Source organism: Crocuta crocuta, unplaced genomic scaffold (genome assembly GCF_008692635.1).
Source record: "Crocuta crocuta isolate KB4526 unplaced genomic scaffold, BGI_CrCroc_1.0 scaffold35, whole genome shotgun sequence".
Taxonomy (NCBI): domain Eukaryota; kingdom Metazoa; phylum Chordata; class Mammalia; order Carnivora; family Hyaenidae; genus Crocuta; species Crocuta crocuta.
Genome location: NW_027530625.1, coordinates 457,753 through 469,752, shown reverse-complemented (window position 1 = coordinate 469,752; position 12,000 = coordinate 457,753). Strand labels below are relative to the sequence as shown.

General features: G+C 38.6%; 1 protein-coding gene across 4 annotated transcripts in view; it reads left to right on the top strand.

Moving 5' to 3' along the window:
- The window catches only part of RC3H2 (ring finger and CCCH-type domains 2), a 50,010-nt gene that overhangs the window by 31,917 nt on the left and 6,093 nt on the right, over positions 1-12,000 (top strand). For all 4 annotated transcript variants that reach the window (XM_077768183.1, XM_077768182.1, XM_077768181.1 and 1 more), the window contains exons 10-12: positions 5,020-5,328; positions 10,237-10,451; positions 11,125-11,558. In XM_077768183.1, the coding sequence (XP_077624309.1) occupies positions 5,020-5,328; positions 10,237-10,451; positions 11,125-11,558 (958 nt within the window). The remainder of the gene's footprint in view (positions 1-5,019; positions 5,329-10,236; positions 10,452-11,124; positions 11,559-12,000) is intronic.

Genomic DNA, 12,000 nt, shown 5'->3' with positions numbered 1-12,000 from the left:
TTTTTTTTTTTTTTTTTTTTTTTTTTTTTTTAGTTTTAACCCTTAAGCTTTATAAAAGTGGAATTAATCAAAGGGCAAGGGTCAGGACAATCATTCTCCAACACTTCTCTTGTAAACTCACATTTTAGATCCTTTGGAGTAGAACAAGGTCTTCACTGTTGACAGGGTTACTACTGACTTGCAGGAGTTCTCTCCCATGTTTTTGCACTGTGTTCCCCCATTCAATCTTAACTGCCACAACCAGACAGAAAGCGCGAGGACACTTTTTTCTTGCATCTCTACCTGAAACCTTAGCAGCAGATGGGAACTAGTTTATCAGTTAATACTCTTCAGGCCTTTTACCTGGCACCTCCTTATGTTCAGCCTGTCTATTTCATTGCTACCGAGATTTTCTTTTGCAGGTAATTATCTAAGCATGTCCATGTCTGCTTTAAATTCTTAATTGGTTCCTCAGTGTAGCAAAGGATCTAGTCCTAGTCTTAACTTTCTAGCCTTACTCTACCTTTTGTAGTCTTTTTTTTTTTTTTTAAGGTACATCTAGTTAATCCCTGTTTACCACTGCACAAATTCTTCCATTCTTCTTTCCCTTGTACATGTTGTTCCTCTGTATCATATGCTTATCTCTTCTCTGTTTGGAGAGCTGCTGTTCATAGTCCTACTCAGATGTCCTCTTCCTTTTGAGGACTTCTCTAACTTCCCAGCCAGTGTGAGTTGCTTCCTTGACTGAGCTGTTGTTGTGCTCTGTACATGGTCACTTGATAATGTCCAGTTCTCTTGTCATGTTGCAGTTATTAATTTGCATGTGTTTATTTTCACCAGACTTCATTTATCTTATGAGTAATTCATCTTGATATTTTTTGCACTTAGTAGGTGTCTGATGTAAATTTAACATATTTATGTTGAAAGAACAAATAATCTACAATTCATTTTTCCAACCAGCTTCACATTCTCTGTTACTGTTTGAAAACAGAAGAAGAAAAATCAGTGATACAAAGGATTAAGAAAGTGAGATGTCACTATCCTATTGATCAAAAAAATACTTTGTTGCTACCTATCTTTGAGCTTTTTGAGGGTGGATCCTTTGCCTTACTTCACATAATACACCAGGAGCGCAGCAAACATTTATTTTACTTAAATTAATTAACTCCAGCCCGTTTTCTCTACTCTGCATTTCTCTAACCAGACTAAATGTAAATGCCTAGTAGTTTCTCCTAAGATAAATATTTAGGTGAATATATTTGAGAATGTAGAATATTAGAATCCTGTTTCTAAGAATTGCTGCATTCTGGAGAATGACAAAAGCCTGTAATCAACCAGCTCAACAAACATTTATAAATATGATTGTTAAGTGCTGGGTACTATTTTGAGGTGCTTCTGTTGGGGAAAGAGGCACAGTAAACATGTAAACACAACTTCAGTTAGTGATAAAATGCTATAAAGAAAATCTGAGGTGGAAACGAGCTTGACATGCTTGGGAACTGGAAACAAGACCAGTGTGTTTGGAAGATGAAGAATGACAGGGATGACAAAAGATAAAGCTAGAGAGGCAGGCAGGGACCACATCACACTGGCTTTGTGGACCCTGGCAAGGAATTTGGAAGACATAATTGGGTTTTATTCAAATGCAATGATGAGATTTTTTAATCTTATTTATTTATTTAAGCTGCATGCCCAGCATGGTTTAGAACTCACAATCCTGAGATCAAGAGTCATGCTCCACTGACTGAGCCAGTCAGGCATCCCGCAACAATGAAATTTTAACTTTGTCTTAGAAATGTCACCTGAGATGGGGCGCCTGGGTGGCTTAGTCGGTTAAGCATCCGACTTTCGCTTAGGTCATGATCTCGCGGTTCGTGGGTTCGAGCCCCGCATCCGGCTCTGTGCTGACTGCCAGCTCAGAGCCTGGAGCCTGTTTCGGAGTCTGTCACTCCCTCTCTGTCTGACCCTCCCCTGCTCACGCTGTCTCTCTCTCTCTCTCCTGGAAATAAATAAAAACAATAAAAAAATTAAAAAAAAAAAAAAAAGAAATGTCACCTGAGAGTCTGCATGGCTAGAGACCAATGAAACTACTACAGTGGTTCAGGTACAAGATTGGTAGCTTGGTGCTAGAACTGTAGTAATGGAAATGATGAAAAGTGTTCAGATTTGGAGTCTATTTTGGGAGTAAAGCTGACAGAAATGATAGGTTGAATATGGACTATAAAGAAAAGGGAAGAATCAAGAATGACTCTAAGGTTTGGGACCTGTGTAACCAAGTAGTATTTTAATTTAGATGGGAAATGCTTTTTGTAGGTAGAAAATCAGTACTTAGTTCTCTTGGCCATAGGAAGTTAGAGGCTTACTTCCCATTCATGCAGCAAATATTTATTAAACACAATGTGGACCAGGTACTGTATTATGTGCTGAAAATAGAGAGGTGAGTCAGAAAAGCAAAAATAGTTGCTCTCATGGGGCTTACTTTTAGTAGAGGAGATTGACATAAAGCAAATAAATAGAAACCATAATATCTGGTACTGATTTGTGCTATGAAGGAAAATAACACAAGATATGGAGAAAGAATGGTTGGGAAAGGGGAGATATTTTAGATAAGGTTGTCTGGGAAGGGATATCAGAGGCTATGGAATGTAAGCAGACACCTGAATAAAGTGTTAGTGCACTAGAATAAAAAAGATAATTACAGGAGTGAAGTCTTTGGAAAGGCAAATGGGCTTGGGACCTGGGACACAAGTGGGGAGATAGGCCCTCATTAAAACCCAAGTGGCAGGATTAGGAGCAGGAGCTCTTTATCTCTTTTTAGGAGGAGTATATAGTTACAGTTCAGGAAGCTTCCTGGAATTGGTGGTGAAAGAAGTAATTTTCCTCTGGCTTCGTCTGTTTTCTCTGTCAAGTGGGAGGCAATATCATCAGCTGTGGAGGGGCTGTGGCGAGTGGAGGTGGAAAGGATTTTAGAGATGGGAAAGGGAATTTAGTAGAGAAGTGTATTAATGTATTGCTTGGCCATTTTAAATAATTGATCAGAATTTTGAAGAGAATCTAGAGAGCATGATTGCATGGTTTTTTCCACCAACGTTCAGCTGCCTGGGAGCAGGCAGAGAATAAGAGAATACATGAAGAACTGGATTAGGGTTTTACCAGGTGAGTTCAACACAGGGGGTGGCCCAAGGGAGTTGAGGGTATTTCTAAGGGAGGGATGAATGGTGGAGAGTGGATTCTAAGCTGGGTAAGGCAGGGAGTGAGGACTTGAGGGAGCTCAAAGGGTGATTTTATTATTTTTTTTTAAATGTTTTGTTGTTGTTGTTTTTCTGAGAGAGAGACAGCATGAGCAGGGGAGGGTCGGAGGGAAAGGGAGATACAGAATCTGAAACAGGCTCCAGGCTCTGAGCTCTCAGCACAGAGCCTGACACGGGGCTCGAACCCATAAACCATCAGATCATGACCTGAGCCTAAGGCGGACACTTAACCGACTGAGCCACCCAGGCGCCCCTCAAAAGGTGATTTTAAAAGAATAGTAAGTAATTGGCATTTTTAAATGTGAGGTCTAGATTTGAAGTCCAAGTTTTGAGCTGCTTAGATGCTAGGAACCCAGTATGTATCCCTACTTGCCACTTATTTTACCTCTCTTAGTTAAGGTTTTACTTCTTATAACTCCTTATCTTTAAAGGTACTTGCAATTAAAACCTTATTTTTTGCCTCCCAGAGTAATCTGAAGCATAGTTGAGATTTGTCCTTTGAGGATGGAAAGCAAAGAGCAGCTGGGTATTTTGTACAAGAACCTTTGAGGTGAAAAATGAAGAGCAGGTTTTAGAGAGCATGTTGAAAAAAACACAGACCCCTCCATACCACCAAACTCCCTTTCTAAAATATAGGTCTACTCATACCCCACCTTCTTAAAGAAGTCATCAGTGGCTCCCCAGAATCTCTTAAGATGATGTATGTAAACTGACCATAACCTGTCATCTTTTTTTAACTTCGTGTTCGCTCACTTCACCCTCAGCCAGTCTGATCTGATCTGGGGACACTTTTCTTTAATTGAGCTCCACCTGCCTCTATCTGTGTGTTTGTGTGTATGTGAGAGAGAGGGAGAGAGGGAGAGGGAGGGCAGTAGAGGGGAGGGAGGCAGGGAGAAGAGCAGGATTGAATAATGAGGTTTTTATAGATACTGAGGGACTAAAAGGGAGGCTGTTGTGAAGGGATTGCTCATCACTAACACTATTTATATTTAATTACCATATGTTTGATTATGTATAACATTAATATCAGATTAATTTGGGCATATGTAATTATGACTTCAAATGTGTGTAGACTTTTTTGTTCATATAACAGTTGTTCACAACTTTAAAGTATTAAAGGGAAGCTTGACTTAGGACTGCATTATAATGAAGTTTTTCTTGTACAAGTGGAAATAGATTGTCTTAAATGGAGTTCAAGATCAAATTGCTAGATGTATTAGAAGTGTTATATCTGACCACCATAAATAAAGTTTTTAAGTAAGTTTTTAATCCAAATACTTTTTATATTAGATATAAATTAATCTGGTGTAGTGTTTAAGAATGAATTTTGGTTTTGTAATTTTTTTAATTTATATAATGCTCTAACAGTTTGGTAACGACAGAATTTTGCTAACTCTTGCCTACCTTTCCTCTTGATTCTACATTCCTAAATAAATTTGTTACTGTTCCTTTCATTTTTTTTAGTGTACTTTTTATTCCAATTATATAAAATTTTCAAAAGGATCTCTTCCCATTCACTCAACAGGCTTCTTTGGATACATGTGTAGTTGTTTGCTATATTAATTACATGTCTGCATATACTTGTATACTTGTGTGTGAGAGAGAGAGATTTTCATGTGGCATCTATCACAGCAGAGTTTGGTGTAGACTGTATTTGATATTTAGCTGATGAAATTTTTTTTCAAAGCTGTTTCCTCCTATTTAAGTCTTTTCCCGTTGTCTTTTTCCCCGCCCTCGGGGTAAATTTAGTGAAAAATTCACCAATATATGTTGATTGTTTTTGAAACAGGTATCGATTAAGGAACAAAAAGATCAATGCAACTGTAAGAACATTTCCTCTTCTAAATAAAGTTGGTGTAAACAACACTGTCACAACCACAGCCGGAAATGTCATTTCTGTCATAGGAAGTACTGAAACAACGGGGAAAATTGTTCCAAGTACAAATGGAATTTCAAATACAGAAAACAGTGTTTCCCAGCTAATCCCACGTAGTACTGACAATACATTAAGAGCTCTGGAGACTGTGAAGAAAGTGGGGAAGGTTGGCACTAATGGTCAGAATGCTACTGGGCCTTCTGCAGAGTCTGTAACTGAAAAGTAAGTATTTGGTAAAAATGGTTACTGAGAGTTACTCAGCTTTTTGTGAAATACCTGAGTATTTTAATTTATCCTAAGGAAAAGGAACTAATTAGAATTTTTATGCAGGATTTTCACATAGCAGAAAAAGCACTGAATCCCCCAAAATTTGAGTTCTAGTCCTGGCTCTGCAATTGAACAGCTCTGTGACCTTAGAAAGTCACTTCAGCTCTGGGTTTTGTTTTCCTTGTGTAAACTGAAGAGTTTGGACCAGCATTGGGTTTTTTCCACACTTAGATCTTTGAACTTTACTAACTTTAGGATCTAGTCAAGAGAATTGCCAGGAAGGGACTAGAAACCTCAGCAAGGTGAGAAGCTAAGCCCCCAGCCTCTGCTTCACTCAGAATAGTCTACGGTATATTCTATAATGATGAATGATGTGTAGTAGCTAAGAGGGGGGCTCTTGGAAGGCAAACTCTCTGGGTTCAAATTCTGGCTCACTGTTTTCTAGCTGTTTGATCTTGGCCAGTTAATCTGCCACCCTCAGTGTACTCATCCATAAAATTCATACAGTAATAGTAACTACTACATATGTTGATTGTGCAGATTAAGTGAATCACTGTTGCAGTGTGCGTTGAACAGTACCTGCTGAATAGCACTTAATAAATATCTGTTGTTGTTATCATTATTATCATTACCAATATTTTTGGGTTTCAGTATAAAAAAGGGTTTTGGTTCTTAAAAAAAAAAAGTTTTAAAACTTTCTGACAATCTGAGTTAAATAGAGCATGTTTAGATTTTGTTGCCCTTAAGTAGCCATTTAGTGTTTATTATATGCCTTCTAGGAAAAAGTATTATACTAGACACACAGTAAACTGCTAGTGATTTCATACAATAAACAGTGGATAAGTAAGCAATTATATTCTTTATTTCTGTAGGTAGCATATGATAGGGGAATTTATTTATTAGAGAATCCTTATGGTTTTCCCTGAGAGAGAATTTTAGAAATGAGATGTCAGAGAACATTGTCTAGTTAGCAAAATGGTATTTGAGCATCCATTCTGAGCTATGTTCTTGGCACACCTGAAAGTACAGGAGATGTGTAAGGTCTCTCTTCCTTTAAGAAACTTACGAGAGTATAATTGTAGAGACAGCATATACACAAATGAAGCAATATTGGAGTTGGATGAAAGAACAAGAATATTTTATATTTCTGGGAAAAATATGATGGATTTCAGAAAAAGAAACAGCATAATATGGGTCAAGTTTGTTGGTAATTATTTGGAATACTGAAGAAACCAGCCTTTTAGAACTGAAAGTTTATGTTAGGAACTGGTTAAAATAAGATTAGATAGGTAGGTTGGCACCAGATTATGGAGACTTTGTGTTACATATATGTTTAGAAAATGAGCTTTTGAAGGGTTTTAGCAAGGTAACATAGAACTGTTTTTTATATATATATAAGGAGTGAAGTATGAATACATAACTACAATGTGGATGAAACTCGAAAATTATGTTAAGTGAAAGAAGCTAGATAAAAAAGGCCATATATTAGAGTTCTGTTTATGTCAGTATCCAGAATAGGCAAATCCATCGAGACAGAAAGTAGATGAGTAGTTGTCAGGGACTGTGGAGTGATTGCTAGTGAGGAGAGATTTCTCTCAGGGCTGAGGAAGAATGAGTCCGTGATGATGGTTGTTGCACAACCTTGTGAATATACCAAAAATCACTGAACTGTACACCTTAAAAAGTAAACCCTATCTCAGTTTCTTAAAAAATAGACTAAGGGAAAAACTTGAAAAAATAATTTAAATAAATCATTTATTTATTCATTCAAAAATTATGGATCTTCGAAGTGCCCAACACCAGCCAGTTAGTAGAGGTAATGAAAATGAACTAAATTAATACTACTCCCTACCTCTAAGGATCTGACAGTGTGGTTTGCAGGTAGATGTAAACAGATATCATATAATATATTCTGATAGGTACTATAATGGAGTGGTGTTCCATGTGTTATTGGAACACAAAAAATAATAATATTCTGTAGAGAGTTATTACGGAAGACTCCTTAGAGGTAAGGTGAGCTCAGGAGGACCTGAGCTAGTTCCAAAAGTATGGATAGTTGGGAAGGAAGGACCTCATCAGGACAGGAAGCAGCCCTAGCAAAATCAGGTAGATGGGAGAGGGATGCTGCAAAGGAGAGCCTGGAATCCTGAGAGCCACATAGGCTACAGCTGTAGTAATCTAGCTGTGTGTCGGGAATGTGGCTGAAGGTTAGCTTTTTCCTTAAGTCTGATTTTTGTGGATAGCTTGCATGATCTCATGAGGCTATAAATCTTGTCATGAATTTTGATGCCTCCTTGCTGACACATCTAAAAATTTGCCTTTTTTTTTAATGTTTGTTTATTTTTGAGATAGAAAGTGTGAGCAGGGAAGGAGCAGAGAGAGGGGGACAGATTATCTGAAGTGGGGGGCTCTGCTGACGGCAGACAGTCATGTGGGGCTCAAACTCATAAACCACAAGATCATGACCTGAGCCGAAGTCAGATGCTTTACTGACTGAGCCACCCAGGTGCTCCCTAAAATTTGCCATTTCAAAGTACTTACTCAAATTTTATAGTATATAACATTTTTATATGAAAGGACCAGATAATCTATGTAAAGCATGTAGCATAGAGCCTGGAATGTGCTCAGTAATTGTAATTGCCGGATAAGAGTTATATTACTGTTACAAGGAAATCCTAATTGTTTTCCTTGTTGCCTAAAGGAATAAGCATAACCCTAAAATATCTTTAAACTGTAAGTCAGTAAATTTGTATCTGCTATTATTACCCACAGTTCCTTAGTTATTTCCATTTTACACATAGAAGTAAACATCTGCTAGACTAATCTGTGCTAGACTTAAAAGCAGCCCATACTCCTTGTTTATATTCTAGCTTTAAAAGGGTTTCTCTAGTTTGAGAAAAACCCATCTACTTGGGATGCAGCATACTGAATTCCTGCATCATTAACAAGTTCCTTTACTGGAGTTATCACAAGGCTAGGCTCTGCCAAAGTTTGACTTCTCAATAGGGCATAAGAAAGGCATGGTGAGATCCTCTGGAGCTGATTGCCTGGTGACTCAACAAAGAAAATCCCCGGTTAGGGGCGCCTGGGTGGCTTAGTCGGTTAAGCGTCCGACTTTCGCTTGGGTCATGATCTCGCGGTTCGTGGGTTCGGGCCCCGCGTCGGGCTCTGTGCTGACTGCCAGCTCAGAGCCTGAAGCCTGTTTCAGTCTGTGACTCCCTCTCTCTCTGACCCTCCCCTGCTCACGCTGTCTCTCTCTCTCCTAGAAATAAATAAAACATTAAAAAAATTCTTAAAAAAAAAAAAAAAATCCCTGGTTAACAAGGAGAAAAAGTTTGGTTATTTTCATTACTCGTGAATGAGTAACCATATATTGGCATTTCATTCATCCACTTATTATTTACTGGCTACCTATTGTGTGGCAAGAACTATTTCATTTGTTCAATAGATATTTACTGAGTGACTACTGTGTGTCAGGAACTCTTCTAGATGTAACAGTTAACAAAACTCTGGATAGACAGCAGTTAACAAAATGGACAAAAATGGCCTTTCCTCAGGGAGTTTACATTTTAATCTGCCTCTTAGTAGAACAACACTTCTTTTACATGTCTGTCATCTTTGTCCCAGAGAATTCTGGTCAACTACAGTGGGCCCTTGAACAATACAGGGGTTGGGGACACTTTTGACTTCCCCAAAATGTAACTTCTAGTAACCTACTATTGACCAGAGGCCTTCCTGATAACATTATCAGGTAACACATATTCTGTAGGTTGTATGTACTATATACTGTATTCTTGCCATAAAGTTAGCTAGAGAAAAAAAAATGTCATCAAGAAAACACAAAGAGGGGCACCTGGCTGGTTCAGTCAGTAGAGCATGCGACTCTTGATCTTGGGGATGTGAGTTCGAGCCTCAGGTTGGGGGTTGAGTTTACTTGAAAAAATAAATAAAAGGTATTTTAAAAAAGAAAATACAGTTACAGTACTATTCATTGAACAAAGAGTGCGTATAAGTGGACCTGTGCAGTGCAAACCTGTGTTGTTAAGGGTTAACTGTAGTCTACCAGAATTCTCTGGTAAATAGGAATTATTAAATAGCATTTTAAAAAAATTTTTTTTAATGTTTTATTTATTTCTGAGAGAGAGAGACAGCGTAAGCAGGGGAGGGTCAGAGAGAGAGGGAGATACAGAATCTGAAACAGGCTCCAGGCTCTGAGCTGTCAGCACTGAGCCCAACGCGGGGCTCAAACCCACGAACCGTGGAACATGACCTGAGCCGAAGTCGGACACTTAACCGACTGAGCCACCCAGGTGCCCCAAATAGCATTTTTTAAAAATGTTTTTAATGTTTATTTCTGAGAGAGGAAGACAGAGCATGTGGGGGGGGGGGGGCAGAGAGAGACAGAGACAGAATCTGAAGCAGGCTCCAGGCCCTGAGCTGTTAGCACAGAGCCCAACACAGGGCTTGAACCCACCAGCCATGAGATCATGACCTGAGCTGAAGTAGGACGCTCAATTGGCTGAACCACCCAGGTGCCCCTGAATGGGATTTTTTTTTTTAATTTCCACTAGGAAAAATCTTTGTTTATAGAATGATTAAAAAGGGATTGATGGAACATATTAGTGCCTGAACTTTGTTTTCATTTCTTTTTCCCCTCACCAGAATATGAGATCTGTTACTATGATCCTGTGAATTAGCAGTGTAAGGTGGCAGTGAAATTCATTGCCTTATTTGTCACTATGGAAATGTCTAAAGTTTTCTCTATTAGTGGTTTCACTATATAATTTTATGAAGAATTTTACTGAGGAAGACAGCAGTTATAGACGTAATTTGTTCTTTGTTCTTGATAAATTATCTCTCCAGTAAAATTGGCTCTCCACCCAAGACTCCTGTAAGTAATGTCGTGGCTACCTCAGCTGGGCCTTCTAATGTTGGAACAGACCTGAATTCTGTGCCTCCAAAATCCAGCCCATTTATAACTAGAGTACCAGTATATCCTCAGCATTCTGAAAATATTCAGTATTTTCAAGATCCAAGGACTCAGATACCCTTCGAAGTCCCACAGTACCCCCAGACAGGTAAGTAATTTTAGACAATTCTAAGGAAAAAAAAAAAAACTAATATAACATTTATTGTTATACATAAGTGACTCACTTATATCTATCTAAAATATCTATGTTAAGAAACTAATCCTTTAAACCATATGACCCTTAAGTTTTCTTCCTGCCCTAAGAATTGGGGCCAGTAGTTTTAAGTAGTACCAATAGTTTTAAGATTCTCTTTGCTTTACATCAAATATAGGGTCCATGGATGAGCTTCAGGGAGTTCTGTGAATCCTTTGAAATAGTTTGTGGAATGTGTGGTTTATATATACTTATGTATAATTTTGGAAAAACAATACACAACTTACATAGAGTTTGAGAGGGGTTTTTTAACCTCTGCTCCCCCAAAGCTATGACTCAATAATGTAACTGATTACTTAATCCAAAACCTGTGGGAATAGATGCCCTTCAAGGAAACTTACCAGCCATCTCTCAATAGCTCTGTCTTGTGTTTTTGAGGAGCAGTTTAACATAGTAGTGAACACTAACAATTTTCCTATAGTAGTGTAATTTCTTTCTGAAGCAAAGGTAATTAACGTTCAAAGCTCATTTTCTTTTCCCACATTAAAGGCTGATTTAGAGTTAAATCATTGTAAAATGTTAGATTTTACTAAGATTACATTAAATATTCCTCTTTCTGATTTTCAAGGATACTACCCACCACCTCCAACGGTACCAGCTGGTGTGGCTCCCTGTGTTCCTCGCTTTGTGAGATCCAATAATGTTCCAGAGTCCTCCCTCCCACCTGCTTCTATGCCATATGCCGATCATTACAGTACATTTTCCCCTCGAGATCGAATGAATTCTTCTCCTTACCAGCCTCCTCCTCCGCAGCCGTATGGACCAGTTCCACCAGTACCTTCTGGAATGTATGCTCCTGTGTACGACAGCAGGCGCATCTGGCGCCCACCTATGTACCAACGAGATGACATTATTAGAAGTAATTCTTTACCTCCAATGGATGTGATGCACTCGTCTGTTTATCAGACATCTTTGCGGGAAAGATATAACTCATTAGATGGGTACTATTCAGTGGCTTGTCAGCCACCAAGTGAGCCAAGGACAAGTGTGCCTTTACCAAGGGTAAGTGACAGTGGAAATACACTACTGTAGCGTAGTGGGTAAAGAGCCCGCTGTCAGTTGGTGTCCTACCACCCAGGTATGGGTTTCTAGCTCCTCTACTTGGAAATAGTGTGACTTACAGAAGTTACTTGACTTCTCTATGTCAGGTTTTTCATGTTTGGTGGCAATAATGGTACCTACCTCATAAGGCTGTTGTGAGGATTAAATCAGAAAAACAAAGCCCTTGGAACTGGACCTGATACATATTAATGCTCAATAAATGTTATGCTTGGATAGGAAACTGATGGGAAGGTATAGAGAAATCTCCAAAATGCAAGGACAGGGCCTATTTTCAGTATCCCCACATAGATACAAATGACTTTTCTAAACCAGAAAACGGAGTGCTCACTTGACTAAACATTAACCCTTTCATTTAAATGTGTGGAGAATAGGCTAAGGTGAC